Source organism: Trachinotus anak, unplaced genomic scaffold (assembly GCF_046630095.1).
Source record: "Trachinotus anak isolate AG129_WGS33_773 ecotype Australia unplaced genomic scaffold, CSIRO_AGI_Tana_v1 ptg000005l, whole genome shotgun sequence".
In the NCBI taxonomy this organism is placed as follows: domain Eukaryota; kingdom Metazoa; phylum Chordata; class Actinopteri; order Carangiformes; family Carangidae; genus Trachinotus; species Trachinotus anak.
Genome location: NW_027273856.1, coordinates 26,645,964 through 26,672,420, shown reverse-complemented (window position 1 = coordinate 26,672,420; position 26,457 = coordinate 26,645,964). Strand labels below are relative to the sequence as shown.

At 40.9% G+C, this 26,457-nt stretch overlaps 1 protein-coding gene across 6 annotated transcripts in view; it reads left to right on the top strand.

Annotated features, from left to right (window-relative positions):
- Window positions 1-26,457, top strand: part of otofa (otoferlin a) — a 75,102-nt gene extending 48,645 nt beyond the window's left edge. Inside the window, exons 12-47 of one of the 6 annotated variants that reach the window (XM_071479400.1) lie at window positions 189-348; window positions 628-814; window positions 2,003-2,189; window positions 3,121-3,344; window positions 4,912-5,020; window positions 5,156-5,342; window positions 5,611-5,731; window positions 6,744-6,844; window positions 7,264-7,354; window positions 7,817-7,933; window positions 8,103-8,255; window positions 8,653-8,845; window positions 9,293-9,417; window positions 9,544-9,678; window positions 10,396-10,557; window positions 11,049-11,120; window positions 11,398-11,517; window positions 11,603-11,764; window positions 11,884-12,046; window positions 13,007-13,173; window positions 13,384-13,413; window positions 13,520-13,657; window positions 13,763-13,838; window positions 15,025-15,140; window positions 15,221-15,355; window positions 15,444-15,581; window positions 15,675-15,802; window positions 16,034-16,204; window positions 16,445-16,605; window positions 16,994-17,136; window positions 17,218-17,306; window positions 17,888-17,986; window positions 20,201-20,442; window positions 20,590-20,768; window positions 21,543-21,643; window positions 26,113-26,457. In XM_071479400.1, the coding sequence (XP_071335501.1) occupies window positions 189-348; window positions 628-814; window positions 2,003-2,189; window positions 3,121-3,344; window positions 4,912-5,020; window positions 5,156-5,342; window positions 5,611-5,731; window positions 6,744-6,844; window positions 7,264-7,354; window positions 7,817-7,933; window positions 8,103-8,255; window positions 8,653-8,845; window positions 9,293-9,417; window positions 9,544-9,678; window positions 10,396-10,557; window positions 11,049-11,120; window positions 11,398-11,517; window positions 11,603-11,764; window positions 11,884-12,046; window positions 13,007-13,173; window positions 13,384-13,413; window positions 13,520-13,657; window positions 13,763-13,838; window positions 15,025-15,140; window positions 15,221-15,355; window positions 15,444-15,581; window positions 15,675-15,802; window positions 16,034-16,204; window positions 16,445-16,605; window positions 16,994-17,136; window positions 17,218-17,306; window positions 17,888-17,986; window positions 20,201-20,442; window positions 20,590-20,768; window positions 21,543-21,643; window positions 26,113-26,299 (5,069 nt within the window). In that variant the 3' untranslated portion in view covers window positions 26,300-26,457. Of the gene's footprint in view, window positions 1-188; window positions 349-627; window positions 815-2,002; window positions 2,190-3,120; window positions 3,345-4,911; window positions 5,021-5,155; window positions 5,343-5,610; window positions 5,732-6,743; window positions 6,845-7,263; window positions 7,355-7,816; window positions 7,934-8,102; window positions 8,256-8,652; window positions 8,846-9,292; window positions 9,418-9,543; window positions 9,679-10,395; window positions 10,558-11,048; window positions 11,121-11,397; window positions 11,518-11,602; window positions 11,765-11,883; window positions 12,047-13,006; window positions 13,174-13,383; window positions 13,414-13,519; window positions 13,658-13,762; window positions 13,839-14,994; window positions 15,141-15,220; window positions 15,356-15,443; window positions 15,582-15,674; window positions 15,803-16,033; window positions 16,205-16,444; window positions 16,606-16,993; window positions 17,137-17,217; window positions 17,307-17,565; window positions 17,665-17,887; window positions 17,987-20,200; window positions 20,443-20,589; window positions 20,769-21,542; window positions 21,644-23,652; window positions 25,676-26,112 lie in introns of those variants that run through there. The other 5 variants (XM_071479398.1, XM_071479399.1, XM_071479401.1 and 2 more) reach the window with 5 other exon arrangements.

The window sequence follows — 26,457 nt, the reverse complement described above, 5'->3', positions numbered from 1 at the left end:
CTGCAGCTCTGATAAGATTATAATGACTGCTAATAATATGTGCATAGTTTTGAATTTGTCTTTGCACTGAAAGTACTGTCTGTTTCACACTGAGAATAGAGTTTGTTTGTAGTTTGCTGTAAAGTGTAAATGGATTAAATAAGAACTGTTGTTCGGTGGTTTCACTGATTGATTGACATCTATCCCAGAACACCAGTTTTACCACAAGTGGGCCATCCTGTCTGATCCTGATGATATCACAGCTGGATGCAAAGGATATATCAAGTGTGACATTGCTGTGGTCGGAAAGGGCGACAACATCAAGACTCCACACAAGGCCAACGAGACCGATGAAGACGACATAGAGGGGTGATCAGCTGTTGATGATCAGATTTAATTGATTTTGAAAATGTTCAGTTTTTTGCAGTGGATTGTAGAATATGTATATATGTATATGCTGTAGCACAATATATATGTGTGTGTTGACTTTGAACAGCATTTATATTTCACTTGTAATTTTCTTTCATTTGAATGTTATTTTTTGTAGTAACTCTTATAATAAATCTATTCATATATATTAACTATAATCAATAACTCAGCCATAGTCCTGTCTTGCAATGAGAGGTTGTGCTATTGTCTGTCTTCCAGGAACCTCCTGCTCCCGGAGGGCATCCCAGCAGAGAGGCAGTGGGCGAGGTTTTATGTGAAGATCTATCGTGCTGAGGGACTTCCTAAAATGAACACCAGCATCATGGCTAATGTGAAAAAGGCCTTCATAGGAGAGAACAGAGACCTGGTTGACCCCTACGTTCAAGTGCAATTTGCCGGGCAGAAAGTAACTCCCTCCACATCCTGCTCTGTGCTATTCTTTGTGGCTTTCTAGGAGCTGTTGTTGTTCCCTTAGGGATTATTACTACTCCCCTAGGACTCACTGGGCGTTTGATAATACATAAATGCAGAAATCTGTGGGTGGATTTCAAAGCTTTAAAAGTACTCAAATTGTTTAGCTGGTAAAAACGGTATATTATTACAGAAGAACAGCAACCATTGTTTATTTTGACTGAAAAAAATTAAGAGTTTATCTTTTTTTGAATAATTTAGGACCATTAGGTACACAACGTTTTAGAATAGCTCATTTTATTCAAATTGTTTATTGATATAAACCAGCTGGCAAACCAGTTTCTCAGATTCACTTATTATATATGTAAACAAATATTAACACTAGGCTGCGTCTGTCTCATATACAAATGATTTATAATATCAAGAGACAATGAAAGAGCAGACAGAAAAGAGAAATCAGTATTTCTAAGATGGTAAAACAGGACCAATAACATACTCTATATTTGAGAAGATAATAAAAACATCCCTCCAAAAATTTTTTGGGGGATCTGTAGACAAATCCAAAATACTGTATATAGCTGTGGGTGCCTGGATAACAGTTCACATTTTCTAAAGTGTATCTTATTACAGTACCAACACGTCCATTTATACATTAAAAGGGTTATTAATTGCTGTGATCATTCCCCTTGTCCATATTGGTGGCAAAGAGATCCCTCCCAAAAGGACAATATCCATATTCCTAATTCTCTGCAATAATGACTTGTATTGCTGAAGCTAATATGAGCTTTCTGCAGTGTGAATTACACAAATCAAAGTAGTTTTCTGCAATTTTACAGTCCTGTTAGTATGAAATTCCATCTGTGTGCTTCAGCAGACAGGGTTTATCGCGTAACAGTGACAGAGAGGAAACTTTGTTGTAAAGAGACTGCAACTTTAGAGGATTTCTACCTGATTTCTTTCTTTAGCTTGAAATGCATTACCTTACAAAACAAGGACTGCGGTTTTTGTCCCCTGTCTCATACATTGGAATTGCTTTGAGAAGGGATCTCTTTGTGGCCAGTATGAGAACAAGAAACAATTATAGTGAACAAAAACTAAGGACTAGAAACATAACTGATCACCACAAATGTATTTGTTTTTTCCAGCTTTGTGAGTTCAGTGTTACTCCTCCATGTGTCTCTAGGGGAAGACTTCAGTCCAGAAGAGCAGTTATGAGCCAATCTGGAACGAGCAGGTCGTCTTCACTGAACTGTTCCCTCCACTCTGCAAACGCCTGAAGGTCCAGATACGAGATTCGGATAAGGTCAACGATGTTGCCATAGGAACCCATTTTATTGATCTACGCAAGATATCGAATGATGGTGACAAAGGTAGGTCAAAACACACAGGGTAGCATGCAAGCAGTTTGTTTTATTAACATTGATTAACTGTCGGGTACATTAATTAGTCAGACTTAACCAGTTAATATTTTACTGTATGTAGTAATTAGCAGAGCTGACCTGCTTGACCCACTGATAATGGCTGAATGAGTTTAATAGGTTACTTTCAAAATTACTTCCGATACACTGAGACATCATCAAATATTATTATTGTGTTATATGTAAAACAGTTCAACTTGCACTTACACAGCAACAAACATTTTAACATTTGCATGTGTAGTTAATGTTTCCAGGTCAAAAATCATACTATTACATTTCTTGAAGTTGGTGGAGGTTAATCATATTTCATGTAATTTGATGGCCTGTGAAGTCTGTCATTTTTAAGTGAAACCTACAGAAATTCAACCAGTACTTGCTTATAATGCATAGTAATAGAAATGGCCAATAGGAGTGATGGCTGCAAAACAACAGCACACCAGTGAGTGCTCAGAACAAGAATTAAAACTTTATTGTTAAACAGTGGCTGGACAGAATTACTTCCACACTGTAGATGGAGACAACTTTTGAATTGACTTATTGATCGAACTGGCTCTGGTGAAAAGTTCAGCAAGATTAAGGTTCCGGTTTTAAAATGTCTGGACAAACATATTGACTCAAAACCTCAATAAGGACTTTTAAAGACAATCAACTTTCCTGCATCTTTTTCTTTTTGTAAGGACTGTGATTGACATTTATGTTAACGATTTGACTGCTGCCTGGATTTTAGTCTGTTTTTTGCTGTTTTTCTTTTTTTGTTTTTGTTGGGCAGAGGTGGGTTAAATAGTTTTTAGAGAGAATAGTCTACTATTGAAAAAGAAAAATTATTTTGGTAAATTACCACATCATTTTCCACTGACATTTCTTTCCCATTTACCATCGCCAGGGTTCCTGCCCACCCTGGGCCCAGCCTGGGTCAACATGTACGGCTCCACTCGTCAGTACACTCTGATGGACGAGCACCAGGACCTGAATGACGGACTTGGAGAGGGCGTGTCCTTCAGAGCCCGTCTTCTGCTCTCCATTGCTGTGGAGATCCTGGACACCACTTCGCCTGAGATCATCAGCTCCACTGAGGTTCAGGTGGAGTCTGTCTCCAACATCTCAGAGGTGAGAAGACTTGACTGCTTTGACAATGTGATTTTATGTAACAGAATTACTGATAGCAAACTCAAATAAAAAGCTGTTATCTTGACTTATGATCCAGCCACTTCTGACCTCCTGACCCTACTATAAACACTGTGACACTATAATCCACCATTATATTGGAACGTGTCAGTAACTGCTCACCAGGGAAATCAGAAACATTAGATGTGGTGCTCCAGGGCAAGCTTGCCAGCTCTTCGACCTATTGGCTGTAAGGGTGTAAATGTCTCCCCCAGGATCCTCATTAATTCATGCCAGCATGAGTCTGTGCCAGTCACCAAGTACTTTTTTTTTTCTTTTTTTTTTGAAGGAGAAACAGATTACTAATTTGAGAGAATAACACCAAACAAAGAAATTCTGTAAATTGGCTCATTAATGTCCCCTCCAAATACTAATTATGAGGTTGGTTACACAAATAATTTGTTATCCTAATTTCTGAGAACTGGAAAGGATGCTAATAACTGACTTAGGTGGTGAAACAGAGAAAAAAAGTCTATAAGACTGCGAGCCGTTCAATATGCAGTGGTCAAATTTGTCATGGTTCTTGGAGAGGGTAATCACAGTTTGGGCCAAGACCAATCAAAGACACTTCTATGCTTCTAGGCCAGACTTCATCTCACATTAAGGTCATGCCGTGTGTTATTTTTTAAAAGCCTTTCCCATTGGTTTTAGCTGTTTGTGACAAATGTAAATCAAGTGAGGGGCTTGACTCATCTGCTCTGGGCTTGCCCTAAAGTTCACTAAATTCAGGAGGAAATTTACTTTGTATAATGATTTCTAAGGTTATAGCTAAATACATGGCCCTTGTTGTTGAAGATGTTGCGCCATGATACGGTTTCCTTTTTTTCATTTGGAAGAGAATAGTTGCTCTTAATCTGACTCGTACTGTAAATTTGTTAAGACTTGGGTTCACTTTATTGGTTGTATCAGAAAGCAAAGTGAGTCTCTGCAACTAAAGCACATACTGTATGTTTATTCATGTGCCCTTCTTGAGTGTGTCCTGATTTGTGGTTTATTTGAATCGCCTTTATTATAAACACTGCACGTCTCCCGTCACTGAGACAATTTACGGACAACTCTAGCCTGTATGGACATTTCTTCCTTAGGGCAACGCCTGCAGCATTTGTGCCAGGTTTGGGTCAGAAAATTAGCTCAATTACACTGGTATGTCAGTGTCAGGATTAGGATTGGGGTTTGATTTAGGACCAGGATCTTTTGGCTACCTGGGAAGCTTTATGGGTTAACTGCTGCAAATAGATGTACATTTTAAAAGAGCAATGATTAATATTTTATATTATAATAACAAACACATGAATTAATAAAAATGTGGTAGAAATTAGTACACATTAATACTGTATAAACTAAGTGGCTCAGTAATTCAGAGAAAAGACAGGTGGGTTTTATGTGTGTAGTAAATTATAAAAAGAAGCTCCTGCAGCGATTGTTCCACAGACAGAGAATAAAACAAATGCACTTCGCTCCAATAAAATGTCCCACTTTTTCTTTCCTGCCCCTCTCCTCACCCCATCAGAGCGCTACAGGGAAAATAGAAGAGTTCTTCCTCTTTGGTTCCTTCCTGGAGGCCACCATGATCGACAGGAAGATTGGTGACAAGGCAATAAGTTTTGAAATTACGATAGGTAAATAAACCTTTTAACTAGTTGTGTTAATATTGACCTCCACTCTACAAATACAAAAAAGAAATGTGACAAAATCAGTGGTTACTGTAACCACATGCATGCCTTATCAACCTTGAATGCTCTGCTATGTAACAGGTAACTATGGCAACCAGATAGATGGCGTAAGCAAGCCCTCATCAGCGAAGAAGAAGAAGAAAGATGGGGAGAATGAAGAGGAGGAGAGCGAGCTCATCCAGAACTCCAGTGAGGACGAGGCGGACGAGGACGGGGACCTGGTCTCAGTGTCCTCCACTCCGCTCATGAAGCCCGTCATCACCGACAGGTCAGGGGTCAAGGGTCACAGGGGGCAAGGTTAAGGATGCTTAGAATGTAATGTTTTGCTTATTTTCTTTCAGTTTAATAAAAGCCAAGTCTAGCCCTTTTTTACTGTTTGTAAAGTGCTTTACAATTATCACAAATGGTACATTTCCCAACAGCCAGGAGCAGATTGCTGACAATAATTACCCGTATTGAGATAGCAGTTGCACAATCCATTACACATTTAGGTTATAAACCAAACATTAAGCTTTCATTCTGTTTGAACTTTGCAGAAACTACTTCCATCTTCCTTACTTTGAAAAGAAGCCATGTGTCTACATCAAGAGCTGGTGGCAGGACCAAAGAAGACGACTCTACAACTCCAATATGATGGATAAGATCGCTGACAAGCTGGTCAGTATGCACCCTTCTTCTCAGTCTGCACATTTTGGGTGGTTGACATTATTTGTTTGATGTGCTGTAGCATCAATAAAAAAATCATGATAAAAGTTATAGATAATAATATGAAAAACATTATAATAAAACATTATAACAAAAAATATATATTTGGATAAGAAAAACAAGAAAATAAGTTACTAGATATATTATAACCTACATTATTTACATTTACAGTGCATTCCCATCTTGCCCCAAGAGCTGGTGGAAAAGTGTGGGTTTATTGATTTACTGTATACTATAGCAGATACTAGAATGTGCTAGTGGTGGAAGAATCATTCAGATTTTGACTTAAGTTTCAGTAGCAACAATGTAAAAATACTCAGTTCTTGCCTGTGTAAAAGTTGCTGAGTACTAAACTCAAATAGATTGAAGATATCAAAAGTTAATCATTGTGCATCATGGTTGTCATTGTCAGTATTTTATTACATACTACGTATTATATTATTTAATATTACAATTTTAGCATTTTCATATTGCAGCTGGTGGAGGTGAAACTACTGTTAACTACCTCACCTTGCATTGGGTAGTTTAATCCACAACAATGCACCATATTCTGTAAACTGATGATATTTTGTGTGTAAAACCTGAATTTCCAAAGTAACTAGTAACTAAAGGTGTCAGTTGTATTGAAATACTAGTATAAAATAATAGTATGGAACAATAGCGCTTGCTCGTTGTGGGAACTGTTGGGTTTTTTCTCTGTAACAATGTAAGGTCTTGACCTTACCCTGTAAAGTGCCTTGAGATAATGTATATTATGATTTGGCGCTATACAAATAAAATTGAATTGAATTGAATTGAATAGTAAAGCACAACTACCTTGAAATTGTGCTCATAAAATATAGTAAATATGATTAGTTACATTCCACCACTGGCATGTGCAGGTAACAGGTACTTGGCATTTGTAAATCTTTGAATACTAACAAGTTGTTCTGTGATAAGTTCCAGTATTTCTGTGTCCACACAGGAGGAGGGTTTGAATGATGTTCAGGAGGTCATTAAGACAGAGAAAGCCTTTCCAGAGCGCAGACTCAGGGGAGTGCTGGAGGAGCTCAGCGTTGGCTGCAGGCAAGCTACATAATAATACTCATTTGTTATGGTCTTGTATCAAAACTGGCAGAGACTCAGTAGTCAGTACTGACAGAGAGTTGTTCCTTGTAGTAAGCGTATTGACTACTTTTTTAAAAATAAAATTCTCACACTTGCAGACTCTCTGCAATCTTCATCATTACCAAAGCATCTCTAAAACACAGTCATTATGGTTGTCATGGTGAAAGCAATACTGGTTTAGTATTGCCTTCACAGTTTTTTCTCTCTCTGCTTGTGCTTTTAGTTATTTTGTGAAGCTCTGTCAGTTGCTTACTGCTTGTATGTATAATGGTCTCAAGATTACAGAACAATAATATTACACAAAACAGAGAATGATTTTATAGAGAGAGCCAAGTGATGCTCATGTTTCACGCTCAGTATTTTCTGGTCGTTCCCAGTCGGTTTGTGACTCTGGCTAACAAGGATGTGAACCAGGCTGGCAGAACCAAACTGGATCGAGAACGGCTCAAGTCCTGCATGAGAGAGATGGTATGATTTAATTTTTCTCAAACAGAGATGAAAGAAAGTACAATAGAGAAGATGAAGCTGTGGTTCAGTCACTAATTCCAGCGCCTCAGTGAGTAAATAGTTTGGAGTCTCTGTAAAAGCCATGCACGGAGATTCATTTCTGAATGACTTTTTCTCTCCCTTGAATAGTTGCACTACATTTCCAATGCTATCTCATTTTCATACTCACATTCCCTCAGATTAATGTTTGTGTTTGGTGGCAAATCGACTTTTAATTTGATTCAAGAAGAGATGCAACGGGAATGCAAAGTGTTCGCTAAACGACAGGTTTTAAAATAGTTGCTTTGAACCAAAGCATCTTTTTATATTTCAAATAAAATCCACTTATTGGTTAGATTGAACCCATGCAGTATGTGTGAAAGGTGAAGTGCACCTGTGTAAGTAAGCTTCATCATCACTGATCTCCTCCTCCTCCTCCTGCAGGACAGCATGGGCCAGCAGGCCAAGCAGATTCGGACTCAGGTGAAGAAGAACACAGTCAGAGACAAACTCAAGCTCGCGCAGAACTTCTTGCAGAGGCTTCGCTTCCTCGCTGACGAGGTACAGATTTAATTTTGTGCAACTGCACTCAAAACTCAGCAAAATATAGAGTGTAACCTGCAAACGATACTGTACCAGTGCAGAATTAACATTTTACAGTTTGGTAGGTTATAATTAGGGGAAGGCACTGGGATTAATGAAAGTGCTTCTGCGTATTTATCTTGTCCAGCCTCAGCACAGCATCCCTGATGTTTTTGTGTGGATGATGAGCAACAACAAGCGCATCGCTTATGCCCGGATTCCCTCCAAAGACATCCTGTACTCCATAGTGGATGAGGAAACTGGCAAAGACTGTGGTAAAGTCAAGGCTGTCTTCCTCAAGGTATGATCAACTCTCACTCAACCTTTGTTAGCTTCTCACATTAACAGATACTTTGCTATCTTTGAATGAGCTGAAAGAGACCGCTCATTATGTGAGATAATCAGTATTGGTGAATAGTCACAATACGAGATGAGTATTGACAAGTATCACGGTGAACAGGCTTGTAAATCTTTGATAGCTTCCTGGAGAGGATGTTGAAAATCAATGGTAATATTAATATTTATGGGTTGGGCCTCGTCGTAACATTGTCTCTTATGCTTAATTACTGACCTGTGGTAATAAAACTAATGAGAGATTGCAAGAGAATCTGCAGCAAGTATTTATGCCAGTGATGGACAGCTTTTATTGCAAGAAACTCTTCATAGCTTTCAACTCCATTTCTCTTCTGTGTCCACAGCTGCCTGGTAAGAAAGGGTTTGGCCCTGCAGGCTGGACCGTTCAGGCGAAGCTGGAGTTGTATCTTTGGCTGGGCCTCAACAAGCAAAGAAAGGACTTCCTCAGCGGTCTGCCTAATGGTTTTGAAGAGATTAAATCTGCTAAAATGGGCCCCGGTCTCCAGTCTATCCCCCCTGTCAGCCTTGTCTACAACAGTAAGTGCTCTAAACACCAGAAGTGACTAAATGAGACACTTTAATACATCTGAGCAGCTGATCCAGAGTCGTATCGGCTCTATAAGTGACACACTTCTTCACTCCTAGTAACTGTCACTGAAACATGAACATTCACCAATGCTAAAGTTGCAGTGAATGCATCATCTAGGTTTCCTGCACTGAAGCACAAAGTTTTATTTTGAATTATTGTGTTTTGCATTATTTTTCTTCTATTCATCATCAAGCTTTGCATTAGATTTTCTCTTGATTTACCATTAAGTTTAAACTCTAAAATCAATTAGAGGCAAAACACAAAGAAACTCACTTAGAGGCAAACGTTTGACTTCTATTGATCGCATTTACTTTGTGGTTCACTTTTCCAGCTTGGACATAAGAGGGGGATTGATTGTCTGTGTTTGTGTGTCTGTGTACGTGTGTGTCCAACAGTGAAGCAGGTGTTTCAGCTGAGAGCACACATGTACCAGGCCCGCAGTCTGTTTGCTGCTGACAGCAGTGGCCTTTCAGATCCTTTCGCTCGGGTCTTCTTCTCCACACACAGCCAGGTTACTGAGGTAAGACCATGAACGTGTGCATATGTTTAAATTGTGTGTGCTTGTATGACAAACAGTGACAGTGAAGAGCAACTGAATGAGAGTTTATGTTGGTTATGTCTACACTGAATTGACCTGTATGTTCAGGTCCTAAGTGAGACTCTGTGCCCTACGTGGGACCAGCTGCTGGTGTTTGACGATGTGGAGCTGTTTGGGGAGGCCAGTGAGCTGAGAGACGACCCACCAATCATTGTAGTTGAAATCTACGACCAGGACACTGTGGTAGGGTCCTAGTCTACATGAATGAACAGAATAAACATAGAGAAACTGCTTGTGAAACACTTTTAAAGGGTAATTTGCGCTAATAAAACTAAAAGTGCTTTCCTTCTCCATCCCTCATGTTCTGACTGTCCGTCCACCCTACTTAACCACCCTGTCCCTCACATTACCTCTGACCTTGCTCATGCTGTCCTGCTGGATAAATAGAGTGTGAAACCATTAGTGTTTTATTGTCTGTGTGAATTAGAAGCTCTACTAGCTACTGGTGGCTGTTGTATGTATGAATTGTTTGGTTCATATAGCTGCTGATGAGCTCTTTTCATCTGTAACAACAGTTGCTGCAGTAGCAGGGAAAGCTGTTGCAGTAACATTGGTGCAGTGGAGAAAATCTGCCTCCGAATACTTGAATCAAACAAAGGTGTAGAAAGTTTATTGGAAAGTGCTTATAGACTTCTCTGTTTGATAAGTACACCTCTTTTTTTGTATTACACTGTAATATTCACATGTCACATTCAAAATGTTTGTTAGTGAGACTAGATTTTTTTTTTGTCCCACAAACCTGTACACAAAATTTCACATTCTGCATTCAACCACTTTGACTTGACCAGTACTGACACCAAGTGGCCGAATGGAAACTGCACCTCCTACACTTGTGTCTAACTCCCTTCCCTTGTCCCCCCCGAATGTCTCGACTGCCTGTTGTCACAATGTGGTGTTCAGGGCAAGGCAGAGTTCATAGGTCGGACGTTTGCGAAGCCCACCATCAAGATGTGTGACGAACACTACGGCCCCCCGAGGTTCCCACCACAGCTGGAATACTATCAGATTTACAGAGGGAACTGCACTGCTGGGGAGCTGCTGGCTGCCTTTGAGCTGCTGCAGGTAAAATATGCAAGAACACACAGACATAAACAAACACTAACTAATGAGTGCATTTACATGTGGATGCACACACACATGCAACTCCATTGAGATTGCATAAATAAGGGCTTTGCTTTTAATAAAGATGTGAAGCATGAACAAAAGACCATTAAAAATAGTAAAAACAGGGCTATATTTTCTCTTTTTTTCTGTCTTGCAATATATTTTCTCTCCATTTACAACTAATTTCATGCTCTTTGCCTGTTTGCACAACCTGTTTTCCTTTATCACTCCCCTCACATCATCACATACTCCTGTTTACTTGTTATTTATTCTCACTGCCTGTTTCCTCTTGCCCTTTTACATTACCATTTCCATTTGTTTCCTCTGCTACCATCTTTCTCGTCCCCTTCACTCCACTTAAATATTCATGTTACCTCCTCTCTCCTTTAAAATATCCATCCTGTCCCCTGTCTTTTTTTCCTTCCTGTGCCTCCTCCTGCTGCCTACAGATTCCTTTCGATGCGGAGGAGATTAGGCGAGCTCTGATCGCCGTTCATAACTTTGCTGTTCCTCAAATAAAGGTGCTGTTTTCATTCTCTCTTTCCATCCCACTACGTCTTACTCTTTGGCTACTCTGCCGTCCATGTTTGTACTGCAGTAACTGTCTTTATTCTCTTCCACCACGACATTAGCTGTTACTTTCTCTGCACTTTAAAGTTGTCACATTAAGCAAAAAAAGAATTACTACAAAATATTATGGTTATGGGAATCTGGTGCAGTGCATCACAATACAGAAAACTCAGATGTGTTCCAGCCTGGCACACTCAGGTTTGCTTCCCCTCACTCGTTCCTAAATAGATTGGTCAAGGAGGCAGGGCTGATCTTCCTCCCCTCGAAGGACCGACAGACTCTGAGCGTGGGCCCATTCTTCCTGTGCCGCTGGGCATCCGGCCCGTCCTGAGCCGCTACCGCATCGAGGTGAGATTTTAACCACCGGCTCTGTGTTTTCACCTCTAAAGATCCTCTTTCCTCACTGCTGGACTGCTGTTTTCCTCTGGTTCAGGTTTTATTCTGGGGTTTAAGGGACCTGAAGAGGATTAACTTAGCTCAGGTGGATCGGCCACGTGTGGATATAGAGTGTGCAGGTAGAGGTGTTCAATCTGCCCTCATCCAGAACTACAAGAAAAACCCCAACTTCAGCACCCTGGTCAAATGGTTTGAGGTGGTGAGTTGTACCTTTGACATTACATCCACTTCCTTGTAATACACATGAAACATTACTTGAAATTGGTCTGGTTGTGCTTGCTTTAATTAAATCTTCAACATTTTTGTCCTTGTCCTCAGGACCTTCCAGAAAATGAGCTCTTGCACCCTCCTCTCAACATCCGGGTGGTGGACTGTAGAGCGTTTGGCCGCTACATCCTGGTGGGGTCGCACGCTGTCACCAGCCTGAGACGTTTCATCTACAGCGCCCCAGACAAGACCTCGAACAACTGGGCCACTGCAGGTGCTGACACTCAACTGAATGTTTGTATATTCATCAGTTATCAAGGAGCCTAATAGCTGTGGTGTTGTGCGCTTGTGTTTGGAGTAGCAATACATTTACAATGCCAGGTGCAGCCTTTTTCCTGAATTTGTTTTGGGGAAACAAACGCATATTTAATAGTTCATGACAGGGCCCTACAGAGTTAACTGTGGCGTTTTGTAAGCGTGTTTGGAGAAGCTCTTTGTTTCTATTGCTGGGTGAAAAGTAGGAAAAATTTCAAAATGTTCATTAGGAAATTACAAAAACCAGCTTTTCCTTCAGCTTGTCTCCTACAGCTTACTTTCTTGAGTTTATTTTGTTGTTGTTGTATTTTAATCTATCTTGAAGGTTGTTGAATTCTTGACCAGTAGACAATGGTGTGGTATTTCTGCAGTGGTTATCTTATTATGTTTTGCCAATGCATCAAGCAATTCATTATCATCATCTTTTATTGTTCAGTCTGACTTTTTAATCTTAGAATATAAACACATACAAACAGTGAATTCTTTTAAAACATGCAGGTTGAAATCTTTTGTCTATTTCTTCGTCAGTTCTGGGTTTTCTCTCTTTCTTAATAAGACCAAGGTTCTTAGCAAACATGGGTGAAACAATGTTTGCAAATCATTTCCAGACTTTGTTTTTAACTTTTCGAAATGCCAGCTGGACGTGGCTCCAGCAAGGTTTAGACAATCACAGGATACTGTACATCAAGGAAGATTAAAACAAACTTTAAAAAATTACTTTCAGATACCTCTGATTCATTTCTCTGGTCAATAAAGAATGGATTTTCATTCTTTATTAAATTTGCTGATTTCTCTGCTTGCTTCCTGCCTCTATCCTCTCTCCATCTGTTTCCTTTTCTCCTCTCTTGCATGTCCTCGGCTGCCCCTGGTCTGTCCTTCCACCTGCTACTGCCTTCTTTATCCTCCGGGCTCACTTCAGCTAAGCTAATGAATGGCTACATGGTCCTAACCAATGGCGGCTCCCAGCCTCGCTCCTCACCCAGCCTTTCCTCCCGCACCCTCTCTCGCCCCGCAGGTGACATCGTGGTCAACATGGACACAGACCCTCTGGTCCGAAAGATGGACACAGTTGTCAAGTTAGACGCCGTAAGCTTGTCTCTGAGATCATCTACAGTAGAGCATTGCCTGCTCATTTCTATAGTATACTGTGTGTTTATAAATGTAAATGGTGGGAGTAGTAGCACTGCTTTATGTCCAGTCCTTTTTACCTGCTTCTTTACATGTGCCGCTCCTAGCTGCATCATCCATCGTGTGTATTAACCCTTGTGTTGTTTTGTGTAATGCCCCCTGTCGTAGATGTCTGATGCTGTTGTAAAAGTTGACATGGTGAGTAATTGTTCCTATAGAAATTTGGCAATGAGAACTGGTGGCTCATTATGAATAAAAACTGAAGCCACTGAGAATCATTACAGTGTCTGAACTCTTCGAACAGACCGAGGAGGAGAGCGACAAAGAGAGAAAGAAGAAGAAGAAGAAAAAGAAGGGAGGAGTCGAGGAAGAAGAGGAGACAGACGAGAGCGTGCTGGACTGGTGGTCCAAATATTTTGCTTCAATAGAGACGCTGAAGGAGGTGTGTCAACTCTAGTCTAATCTATGCATGTTTTTGTGCGTCTTACACAGGATTGCCCTTTTCACACAATCAGACTGGCAATTTTTTCTTCTCCTGGTTTTCCAGACCCTCAGAGCCCAGGAGGCAGCACAGGCAGAGGCGGAGGAAAGAGAGGACCTGGAGATTGCAGCAGAGTCAGCAGGTATTGAACTCCACCAGATCAGACAGGCTCCCTGCCAGCAAGCCCCCATGTCTGCTGCTTTGATTTCTTTTAAAGGAATATGTGGCCAGTGTTGGATTTTGAGTTGTGATTCTGCAAGTGTTCACATACTCCTGACTATTTTCTATTTTCAGTTTATTGGGATTGTTTAAAACATAATTCCTATTTCAATCTAACTTTCAAGTTGGTGGCCTTCAGGGTGAAGAAAATGCAGTAATATTCTATCTGCTGCACTGCCTGAGATGACAGAGAAAAATGTATTAAGAGTTAAACTTACATCGGTCAAATGAGTGTGGTCTTTGGGAATGAAATGAGACATTATTTACTTTTTACACTTTGTATTTGTTGGAGTGTCCATTGCATGTACAATATTTTCTGTAAACTAAGATAAACTAATGCAGCGTGTCTCATTTGAGATGCAAGAATTATAGTCATGTGACTCTACACCTCGCAGTGGTGACAATGATTTGTTAGTGTTTGAATCATGATTTACTGTTCACTATCAGGTAAACTACCGAGCTTCTGTTATAAAGGGCGAAGTTAATGAGTGAAGGAAATGTGATTTCAGCTTCTGTCTATGTGAGATGTGAGTTCTAGCACAGAGCATGCAGAATGTGCACTTCCTGCTCTTGGTCTCCTTCATCCCATGGATCCATCATTTATCCATGCTTTGAACGGACTAGAACATCATCATGTTCATAACCATTTCCCACGTTAGCATCACCTCCCAGCGCTGTGCTGCTGTACACATGAAAGCTGCCTGATACAGACTCTCTGAATTAATACGCCTGCACTGAAATGCTTATATACACTTAAATTACATAAAAGCATAAATTATTTACTCTCACACTAAAATTCCACACTGTATGAAACTTCTTTTAAGGCGCTTCTTGTAGTATAAAAATGTCATTGTCAAATTCAGTGTCATATTTTGGTCTAGGCTGGAAACAGCTGAGAAGATGGTCGACATATGTTTGTGTAAGATTTAAACTGCATCTTCTATGAACTACCTGATAAACAAACCTGTCAGCTTTCATGTTATGTGATATGTGTAGTGCTGTGTGCACCCCTGTGCGCCCCTCTTCATGACTCCAACCCTACTTTGTCCACCTCCACCTCCACTCACCCACCCGATCAGATATCAAACCTGATGACCTTCTTATGAAAGGCTCCAAGATGAAAGAAAAGAGCAAAGAGAAGAAGAGCTCCAAGGACAAGAAGAAGGGTCAGCCTGCAGACGGCACTGAGAAACGACCGGTTAAAGCAAAAGTGGACGAGCTGGTGGTGAGTATCATTCATGCTTTGACAGAAATTAACCAGCACAGGCACATACTCACACTTTATGTGCTTGATGTCCCATGCAGGTGTACAACAAGGAGCTAGAGAGTGAGTATGGTAACTTTGAAGACTGGCTTCACACTTTCAACCTTTACAGAGGAAAAGCTGGGGACGATGACGAACATGCTCTGGATGACGACAGGATTGTCGGCAGATTCAAGGTAGGCAAAACACAGTGGAAAAAAAACAACACACAAGAACTGACAGAAACTAAGTTATATTGCTACCTGTTGTTTTTCTCCAACGCAGGGCTCCCTGTGTATGTACAAGCTGCCTCTGTCTGAGGAGATCACCAGAGAGGCTGGATTTGATCCTAACATGGGCATGTTCCAGAGCATTCCTCATAACGATCCAATCAACGTCCTCGTCCGTGTCTATGTGGTCAGGGTGAGTGACCTTCTCAACATCTGAAGATAAACTATGGTTTAAAAAATTAAAACACGTCAAAAAATCCTCTCTGCGTTCTGTTTTGTTTCTCAGGCTACAGATCTTCATCCTGCTGATATCAACGGGAAGGCTGATCCGTACATCGTCATCAAACTGGGCAAGTCAGAGGTCAAAGACAAAGAGAACTACATCTCCAAACAGCTCAATCCTGTGTTTGGCAAGTGAGTTGAGAGAACGCTGCACCTCTTAACTTGTCTTGAAGAGGAAAACTATGTCTGAACCTTTTGTCAAGTTTCCTCAGCCTAGCATGGCCCATAACTCGACCGAAAAGTATTGTTCAGAGTTTTTTTGTGCAGCAGTATTTTGAAACCAGAATCTGGTTCCTTCATTGCACTTCCCTGCTCCGTCTGTTCATCCACCACCCCTTCCTTCTACTATTCCTCTGTGTTCAGATCATTTGATATTGAGGCCACGTTCCCCATGGAGTCCATGCTAACGGTGTCTGTGTACGACTGGGACTTGGTCGGCACTGACGACCTGATCGGAGAGACAAAAATTGACCTGGAGAATCGTTTCTACAGCAAATACAGAGCCACCTGTGGCATCGCATCCAACTACTCTGTGTGAGCATCATTGTGTCTTTGTCTTTTCTAGGTCCCCTCAGCCAAACAAGATTTAATGTCACCATGTAAAAATCGTCAACTGTATTAAGTATTGTTTGACTTGTTCTGTAAATTTATTACAGTGAGCGTTTTCTCGTAATCAAGTCTTGAGATTGTCCTCGGATGATTACGCATATTATTTTTATGGTTATTTTCTGACTTTAGAATCTCAGTAGCCTCTTTGTTATCTGTTGACATTAGCCATGGATACAATGTTTGGCGGGACCCTATGAAGCCCTGCCAGATCCTGGCTAAGCTCTGTAAGGAGGGCAAGATCGATGGACCTCATTATGGGCCTGGAGGCAAAGTCAAGGTGGCGAGTCGAATCTTCCAGGGGCCGACAGAGATTGAAGATGAGAATGGTACAGCTGCAATTTTCTACTTAAAGGTCATTTAAAGGTCCTACATATAGGGCTTTCAATGTCACAATTTCACTGTCAAACTGATTGTGATACCATGTACAAGTGAGACCTGATTATTTCTGTTCTCCAAGGTTTGAGTTTATAGGAGCACTGAAGCTCATTAAGGTAATTTTGGTTGCATTCACTGTATGTATTGATCCTATAGTCAATGTAAAAGTCATCAGATAATGCCAGTAGTCTTAGAAATTATTATATCTGTTTATATCAAGACAGGGCTAGGAATGTCTTAAAATGAATCTGGCATTACTGTTTTATCCTGATTCAACTATTTATTTATTTTTCTTTCCGTTTCACTCCTCCTCTTCCTCCGTTCGCATCGCTCTCCTAGGTTTGAAGAAGCAGACTGAGGAGCATTTGGCGCTGACAGTGCTGAACCACTGGGAGGAGATCCCAAGAGTGGGCTGCAAGCTCGTCCCCGAGCATGTGGAGACCAGACCCCTGCTGAACCCCGACAAGCCCGGCATCGAACAGGTAGGAGAAAGAGCTGCGCTTGTCTCGAGTCATAAAACAGATTAAACCAATAGTTAATCTGTGTTGCGCCCTCTTCCAAAGGGCCGTATTGAGATGTGGGTGGATATGTTTCCTATGGACATGCCTGCTCCTGGACCTGCGATTGAAATATCACCACGGAAACCAAAGAGGTACACTCTGGCTGGAGCAAATGAGAAAGATATAAATTTGAATGGTGTTTTCTGATAATGAGAAGAGCATAAATCCAAAGCATTTTAAATGGGAAATTTGTTTGTTGCATTGCAAAGGGTCTAAATCTCTGTAGTTTTTTTCAACAGAATTTATATTTTTATCCCCAGGTTAAATTATGGTGAGTCTGTTTGAGTAGTTAGCTATTTACTGTCAAATATAAGTCCAACTATGTGTGTTCCTTCCTCCCCCCCTTACCAGATATGAGCTCAGGGTGATTATTTGGAATACAGACGAAGTAATACTGGAGGACGATGATTACTTCACTGGGGAAAAGTCCAGTGACATATTTGTCAGGGGGTAGGTACAGCGGGACACGGCGACCAAGCCTTGTCCCGTGGGTGTGAGCTGTGTGTGGATTATTTTTTTTTGCAGTTAACCATGATTTTTTTTTTTTTTGTTTTGTTTCCATTTTTCTGTGTGCGTGTTTGTGTCGTTTGTCGCGTCTGTCTTTGTGTTTGTGGTGTGTCTCCTGTCTGTCGTCCTCTCTCTCTTCTCTGGTCAATGCTCTGCTGGTGTCTAGCTTTGAGCTTCGTGTTGTTATTTGGAACACTGATGACGTAATTCTAGAGGACGATGCTTTCATGACAGGAGAGAAGATGTCTGACATCTATGTCAGGGGGTAAACACACGATCCCATCGCATGGCTCGTACAACTACCTCCCTTCTTTCCTTCTCACGAAGCCCTTCAATCATTTCTTTGTCATCCCTCCCACCTCCTGATTTATCTTCAGCACGCAACCACGCTTGCCTCCCATCAGCACGCTGTGAACTAATCCCAAGTGAAGAATTTGTACAGTATGGACCAAAGCACATAAACCACAGGCTTCAAGAAATCTGACGGATAAGTCTAATCTATTCAACTCACCAGAACAAACTAATGGGATCATACAACATCCCAACTGATACGTCAACATGGCCGATATTGTGAAGCCATTGAACCTGTGCAACAAGCTGTAAACACAGCACTGACATATAATAACCTTATAAAGCTGATATGGTGAAAATGTTGCTTCGTTACATATCCAGCAGACATGGAGCAGCATAAGCATTCATTTTGAGTCATGTTTTTGGCCACCTGATGAATGTAAGTCCAGTACTCACTCTACGTTTAGCTCTAATTTAGCTCTCTTCCAGCTCTTGAGGGAAATATCTGCTCCTTTAGCTGCTCCACTGTGTTCAGCAGCTCGTTGCTAACTTTGTCTGTTTGCTGTTTGGTGTTGAACAGGTAGCATGCAGTTTAATTTTTAGAGCTTTCTCACCAAAAACAACACTGATGAAAAGATGCAACGAGTCGAGGGAGTCTTTATCTGTGGGTTCATCACTACGAGCCCCTTTTCACATCACAATTCATCGTTTGATTCATTGTTAATATTAGAAGGCAACTCGTCTGGCAGACGGCCGCTAAGGCCAAAGTCAAACAGCATGCACCAGACTTCAGAGAAAAAAAATTAAATTCATAGTAAGTGATCCGATCTGCCTCAAAATTGTATCGATTCTTCTCTGGCCCATGGCCCAACGCTCCACCAAGTTCAGTGCAAATCTTTTTGTGTAATCCTGCTGGCAAATAAATAGATGAATTAGAACATAACATGAGTTAGAGCACCTGTAAAGAAAATGGCATTCAATAATCCCTGTGGTTTGGTCCTGTACTGCAGTTGCTACTGGACATTACTTTAAATGAAGACTTTTCAGATATTTTTGATAATAAAAAGAAAACTTGTTGCATGGAAATATACTGTGTATGCAAACAATATGCATGCCTGTATGACAGAGCTCCAATTTGCAGCCTGGATATTTGATTATAATTTAAAGTTATTGACGTTGGTATTTTGTGGAGCCTCCTCACTCATGCATCTCTTAACCAGTCTAACTTTTCCCTCAGCTGACATGGTGTCACCTGTGGATGTGTCGCCTGAGGATTTTACTGTAACAAACCGGGCGCCATCCTCAAACAGCCCTAAACGCCTGGAGGATGACAGTGTTTTAGAAATCAGGATCACTTTTGCTGTCTGCTGTAGGTTGTAGCAGCTGATCCAAATGTCCCACAGTGACAGTAAAGCGAGAAAAAACTGGGGGTTGTTTCAGATGGACCCAGTGTTGTGATACAGTAGTGATGATAGAGTTATTGGATCACATGAGATCAGGCATGTTTTAATGACACCAGGACCTTTGTAGGCGAGCTAAAACTTTTTAGCTCAGTTTTTTCTTTTGTTCACTTTTTCAGGATTCACCAACATGTTTCAGCCTGACAATTATTTTTGTCAGCTTTCTTTTTCACATTTTTAGTGTTGTGTATTGAGAACTGATTGTGCAGCTTCCCTTCTGCTCCTATTGACTAATGAAGCCTCAGTCAGCTCTTAATGAAAGAGCTCTGGCCGACACAGACTAACCCCACAGGCCTTGAGCCTCGGCTCCTCTGCTATCTGCATCCAGACACAAACTTTTTTTTTTTTTTTGCATACTGCAAGATTTGTTTGTGCATGGCTTTGAAAATAATGTGAAGCTCCAACATCAAATCAGATTTTTATGTGTTGCTTTTGTTAATATCACTCACACATATTAATCTGATTTGCTATTGGAGAGTCACATGTGTTTTGATTTTGACCTATGAGCATCATCTCTCTTGTTAGCAGACTGGTATATTTCCTATGCTCCTTGTTAAATCAACCAAATTAACACACAGCAACTGACAGACAATATCAGTTTCCTACCTTTCAGACATTGTAAGTGCATGATTTAAACTACTCAATCTACTCACTCATCTCACCAAACCATGATCCTAAAGGTGAACTCTGACCTCTGTGATCCTTACCTGCCTGTGACCTTCCCTCAGGTGGCTGAAAGGGCAGCAGGAGGACAAGCAGGACACAGATGTGCACTACCACTCCCTGACCGGTGAGGGCAACTTTAACTGGCGCTTCGTCTTCCCCTTCGATTACCTCATGGCCGAGGAGAAGATCGTCATCTCTAAAAAAGAGTCCATGTTCTCCTGGGATGAGACAGAATACAAGATCCCTCCTCGCCTCACACTGCAGGTGTGGGACGCCGACCACTTCTCTGCTGACGACTTCCTGGGTGAGGACTGAAGGAAGCAGGTTGCTGGTTGGATTTGAATATATTTTCTCTCTTTTGATGCTTGTTTTCAGAACTGTTGTACCACAAAAATGACCAGGAGTGTCACTGCCTTCATTATCTGACTGCTTTAACTGTTACTACGTCCAGGTGCGATTGAGCTGGACCTGAACCGGTTCCCCCGTGGCGCCAAGACAGCCAAGCAGTGCTCTCTCGACATGATCCGAAATGAGCATGAACTTCCCACCATTTCCATCTTCAAACAAAAGAGAGTGAAAGGCTGGTGGCCGTTTGTTGCCCGTGATGAGAACGATGAGATGGAGCTCACGGTAAGACAGAAAATATTGAGGAATTATCTCCAAAATTATCCTCATAAATCTATCAAAACACCAGCTAGAGAGCCACTTCAGGGAGGAAGTAGTATTAAGAGAGTATTCATAGTACTGAAGAAGAATCTAAGTAAAGAATGAACCCTAAAAGCAAGAACATAAGAGCACAAGATACATGGGCGTTCAAAGCTCAAGTGAAATCAAAGCAAATCCTTTGTCTCTTTTCAAGACAATGATGTGTAGGCTTTAATCAGGTTGGTACAAGATAAACTTAAAACTTTGTTTATTTTTTTGAGGTTTTTCTCCAACTTTTGCGTTTTTCCTGTAAAACAATATATTATTCAAGCTTTCTATTTAAAAGAATGGGGGGAAAAAAGAAAAAATCACTTTTTGGTTTATCGACTCGTAACTCATGTCAACATTAGCAACATTATGCAACTATTTTACCTTTAAACAGCTTAAAATCATTTTGATGGTACACTGACTTTTAAAAAGGAGAAGGCCGCCTCTTTCACTCCCCCAAACGCCTGTTCTTGTACTACGTAACTTGGGTTGAGTGGGTATGATCAGACTCAAAGCCCAAAAAAATTTTATTAAATTGTCCTGTGATCACCAATTGTGGATGCTGACTCTAAAAGGTTGGAAAGCACTATATTAATCTACACAGAGAGTATGATGTGAAAAGCCCCTGTGCCAAAGTGGGTATTTGTGTATGGATATGTGTGAAACTTCACAGAGTACCTTTGATTTAATATGTTATCAATGTCATTGCAGGGTAAAGTTGAGGCTGAGCTTCACCTGGTCACAGCAGAAGAGGCAGAGAAAAGTCCTGTAGGACTCGGACGAAATGAGCCGGATCCACTGGAGAAACCGAAGTAAGACACTGACATGTTTTATTAATCGAAAATATACGTAGAATCAATCTCTCACGGACACTCATACAGCTACACATGAGTTACGTCCACAGTTAAAAACTTGAGGACGTGTCCCTTAAATCATTCTTACAGTGCAAAAAGCAGTGTATCAAACATCACTACCAGCTGAGATTTGATGTAATTTAACAGAGATTTGGTCGTGTTTGACCATGGCTGCTTTCTGCGCTGTCAAAAGGCCACTGTTACACTTTCACACTCGTTTCTCCTCCTACCATCTCTTCAACTGTCTCCCTCTGTCTCTCCCCTCCCCTCGTCCTTTCCCTCCTTTCTGTGTAACTCCTCTTCTCCTTACCCTTCTCCCTGTTTTTGCCTCCATCTGCATTCCTTCCCTTCTTTCCTCCCTCCTTGCGAAAGTCGCCCGGACACCAGTCTAATGTGGTTTCTGAGCCCTCTGAAGTCCATTCGTTACTTCATCTGGCACAACTACCGCTGGCTGATCCTCAAGGCCCTGGGGCTGATGCTGCTGCTGCTCATGCTGGGCCTCTTCCTCTACTCAATCCCTGGCTACCTGGTCAAGAAGATGCTGGGGGCCTGACGCGCTGGTAGCCTCCGCCCCCTCCTCGCTGTCTCTGCTTCTCTATTTAACCCCTCGCTTCCTGGTTTCTCCTGTCGTACCTGTAGCACCTTCTCTTCTGTGGCGCCAAACACAGTTTCTTTGTATTCTGTCCTTTGCTCCTCCTCTGTCTCTCCTCAGATGTCTTAGCAGTAGAATATCATCTTTCGTGTCTTGTCTTGCCAGCGTCCTTTGCCACAAAGTGTCATTACACATCTGATAAGTGACCAACTGTGCGGTACAGAGAAATGCTTGGCTGTTTTTAGGAAAGATGTCTTTTTTTATTCAGGTCAGATACCCAGTCTGCCTTTGAAAAATGGTCCTTTATGTCTATTTTAGTGACATTTTGTTACTATATTATTCCTTGTTGTTCTCATGAAAAGGAACTCCCAACCAAGACAAAATAATTAGTAGTAATTATAATAATATTTCACTATTAATAATTAATAGTTTCTGTGACATTTTGCTGGTGTAACACACCGTTAAAGTGATTTATTGAAAACTTCAAGTTTTAGTTTATGCTGAGGTGGGAGAGGGTCTGTCTAAATCCTGTCCAGACCTCCCTGCAACAACCGATCCTCACTGATATCCAGAGAATATCAAGTCCTATGTGACAATATACAAAATGTTATCCAAGCAAAGCTGTGAGGCGGGTTTTAATGTTTTTTAAAACCAGCACTATTCAACTAAGTCAAACATCTCATTATTTCATTAATGTCCACTGTAAGTTTTATAAGGGAAAAAACCCAAAACAAATACACACACACACACACACACACACACAGATTTCTGAGACTTTATTGTTAGTTCAGTCAGTTATGTTGAGTTTATTATTGATTTCCAGATTCATTTCATTGGATTTCCTCTGAATAAAAATATCAAGGTTGTGCTGGCATAATACTGAGAAATAACTTGAGGTGTACCAATGGATAGCTCTCTACTTTACCTGTTATTTAGCAACAAATGATATGGTTCTCTCCAGGAACCTTTATAAAATAAAGTGTTACCAAAATATTATTGACAATGAAAAGATTATTCCCTCAGGACAGAGCTGTTGGTCAATCATCCATCCATCCATTTGTACCTACATTTCCATTGTGCATATGTTTTTAATGTAGAGCTTTTACTCTGTGATGTGATCTTTGCATCTTTGGAAGTGATATGTTTAAACAAATGTGGGATGTGAGCATGCTTTATGAAAAATAATACTCACAAAAGCAACATGGCGTACTAACCACTAATGCCAGCTTTCTCTCTCTCCCTCTCTCTCCCTCTCTCTCTTTTACTTCTCCCATGTTTCATCCCATTTCCCTCTCCCCTTCCTCCATCCACCTGCATGCCCTCTTCACCAAATTCGTTACTTTCCTCCTGTAAAACCTCCAACCCTCCGCTGCAGTCGCCCAGACACCACCTTCCTGTGGTTCCTGAGCCCGCTGAAAGCCATCCGCTACCTGGTGTGCAACCGCTACAAGTGGCTGATCATCAAGATTGTGCTGGCCCTGCTGCTGCTCATCATGCTGGGCCTCTTCCTCTACAGCATGCCAGGCTACCTTGTCAAGAAACTGCTGGGGGCCTGAGAGGCTGCTGGGAAGACAGGAAGGGGAGGGGGCGGGTGGTTAGCAGGATGGGTGGGTGAATGGAGGGAGACACAGCGGGAGTACGAGGAGTCTCCCGCGCTTCGGGAATCCGATTGCATTATTTCTCCTCTCTAATCCATTCCAAACTTCCTATACAGCTCGCCACCTTCCACCTTAGCTCTGAGGGGAGAGGCAGACACCGCCCGAAATACCCCTCCCCTCCCGCTCTCCTCCCCCTAAATCACGGGAAACACTAATCCTCTATCCAATCTGCAGCAAGCCTAATAGATCTAATGCTCACACTCCATCCTTGAACTGAGTGAACAGCAATCACACGCCACAAAATAACCCCCGATCTTCTTTTCAAGCAACGTCACATGACAATGAATGTTTCTTTATCTGTTTATACAGCTTTTAACTTATGAATTAATTGATTTATTATCCCTGTGTTGGGTTAGTGGTCAGACGATTGCATGGACATTCATTTCAAGCGATGCTGTAAGATCTCCCATTACTGCTCCAATGTCTGCTATTGATTTAGGTTAATAGGGAACAAATGAACAATATTTTTGGTAGCACTTGACTTCAACGTCCTGTCTTTGGCATTTATAAACACTATGTGAACATTTAATAAACAGTTTACTGTATAACACTGTAATGCAGTTGTAAGCACATATAAGGACATTTTAAGTGTATGTACAGTATTTGTCAAAAATTATAACCTTTCCTGTGAAGACTTATTTTACCTGTTTTATTATATTGTCATTCATTCACATTTGTTAATACACCAGCTTCCACTTATGTGTGCCCACAAACACTAACATCTGCGCACAATTTCATTACAGTTTGTTAACTATTAAATGTTAATCTGCTGTTTATGAATGCTAAATATGGGGGGTTGAAGCAAAGTGTTACCATTTATTTTTTAATTATTATAGCTTTTGCGGTCTTTGCACACTTGAAGAATAATAATGAAGAAACAAAAAACAAAGATGTCTATTTTCCTAATGAAATTCAGTGAGACATAGAACAAGATGACTTCAAAATTAAACAAATAATAAAACAACTAATAAGCTTTCTGTGGGTTTAGTTAAACTGTCTTGGTTAATCTTTTCCATCAAAACAACCAAGTCAGACATGGGTCAAACAGTATTTGCAAGTAATTAAAAAAAATTTTTTTTTATCCCATTTCTTTTTTTTATAATTAACATGCATCATACAAGTACAGTTCAGCCTGTTCTCTCAGAATGCCCTATGCTTAGTCTGTAAAATCTCATGTGTCAACAATAAAATCCTCACAAGACAATAAAACTAATTATTTGCAAATATCATTTAACTGATTGAAAAGTCCTCAAATGCAACAAATACTTTGCAGTTATTACTGTTTTCTACCTAAATGTAGAGTTCTATGTCAATATGCATGCATCATTGTGATAACTGACCACAAAGGGTCATGTGTGTTGGCATGACTTGTCTTTCCAGCTTGACACAAACCAAATCACCAACTCTACTCTGTTACAGAGTATGTACAGATGGAAATACGATTAAAGTGCACTTGAGTGGAGTGGTGAAATGGGTACAGGGTTGATTCTGAAAACTCTGGCCTTGTCTCAATATCCGATGGCATTGTTTGCAGTGTCCATTATCCCTTTGCCTGTGCTTGACCTCATTTGTGTTGCAATCTTTGTTTGTGATTCTGCTTTTCACAGATTGCAGAGTTATTGTTTGCACTAAACTTGCCTGTTTTTACGATGAATTTGTGTATTTATATATCTGTTGAAATGTGTGCGCTATTTATTTTCTGTCTGTTTTGGCAATTTGAAATAAACTGAATTCCAAGGATGACATGTTTGAGATACAGTTGCTAACTCCCCCGAGTGTGTGAGAAAGTGCATGTGTTTCAGCTTTTACTCTTCCAATGACAGTTCAGCTGCTTTCACACTTACATGTTAGCTTTTGGTTTAACTCAGTTTATCAGCTACACTTCGGCTGACGTTTCAACTCCTTTCAGCACTTTCACTTCAACGTCACTCAGTGGTCACACATTCAGAGCTCACATCTAAGCTGAAACTTCAGCCTCACTCAGCACTTTCATTTGAACCTCTTCAACTTCTTTCAGTATTTTTCATTTTGACTGCCGCCTCAACTGCTTCAAATGTTGCAGCTGCTGAATTTCAGCAGTGAGCACACATAAATGTTCTATTTCAAGTTTTCTTTAAGGTGCATAGTCTTTGGTAAAGTTTGGAGCTGCCGTTTCATGTCTGAATCTCTCTGTCTAGTCGTCCCAACGCCAGCATGTCGTGGCTGCTGAGCCCGGTGAGGACAATGTGCATCATGGCCTGGAGGCACTACAAGCTGCACTGTATGGTGCTGCTGGCTGCTGCGCTGGCTCTGCTCTTCCTGGCTCTGCTCTTTTTCTCTCTGCCCTCAGAGCTCAGCCACAAGCTCTTCAACCCTGCTGGATAAAACCAATACACTGCAGTCCTGACACACATGGTCGCTGTATGTTTCTGTACTATTTTATATACACCGTGTGTAGCACAGAAAATCTTGTATATCTTTGATCAACTGTAATGTTTTAACAATTTTCCTCTACCGCTGTAAAAATAAAAACTGCAACCACA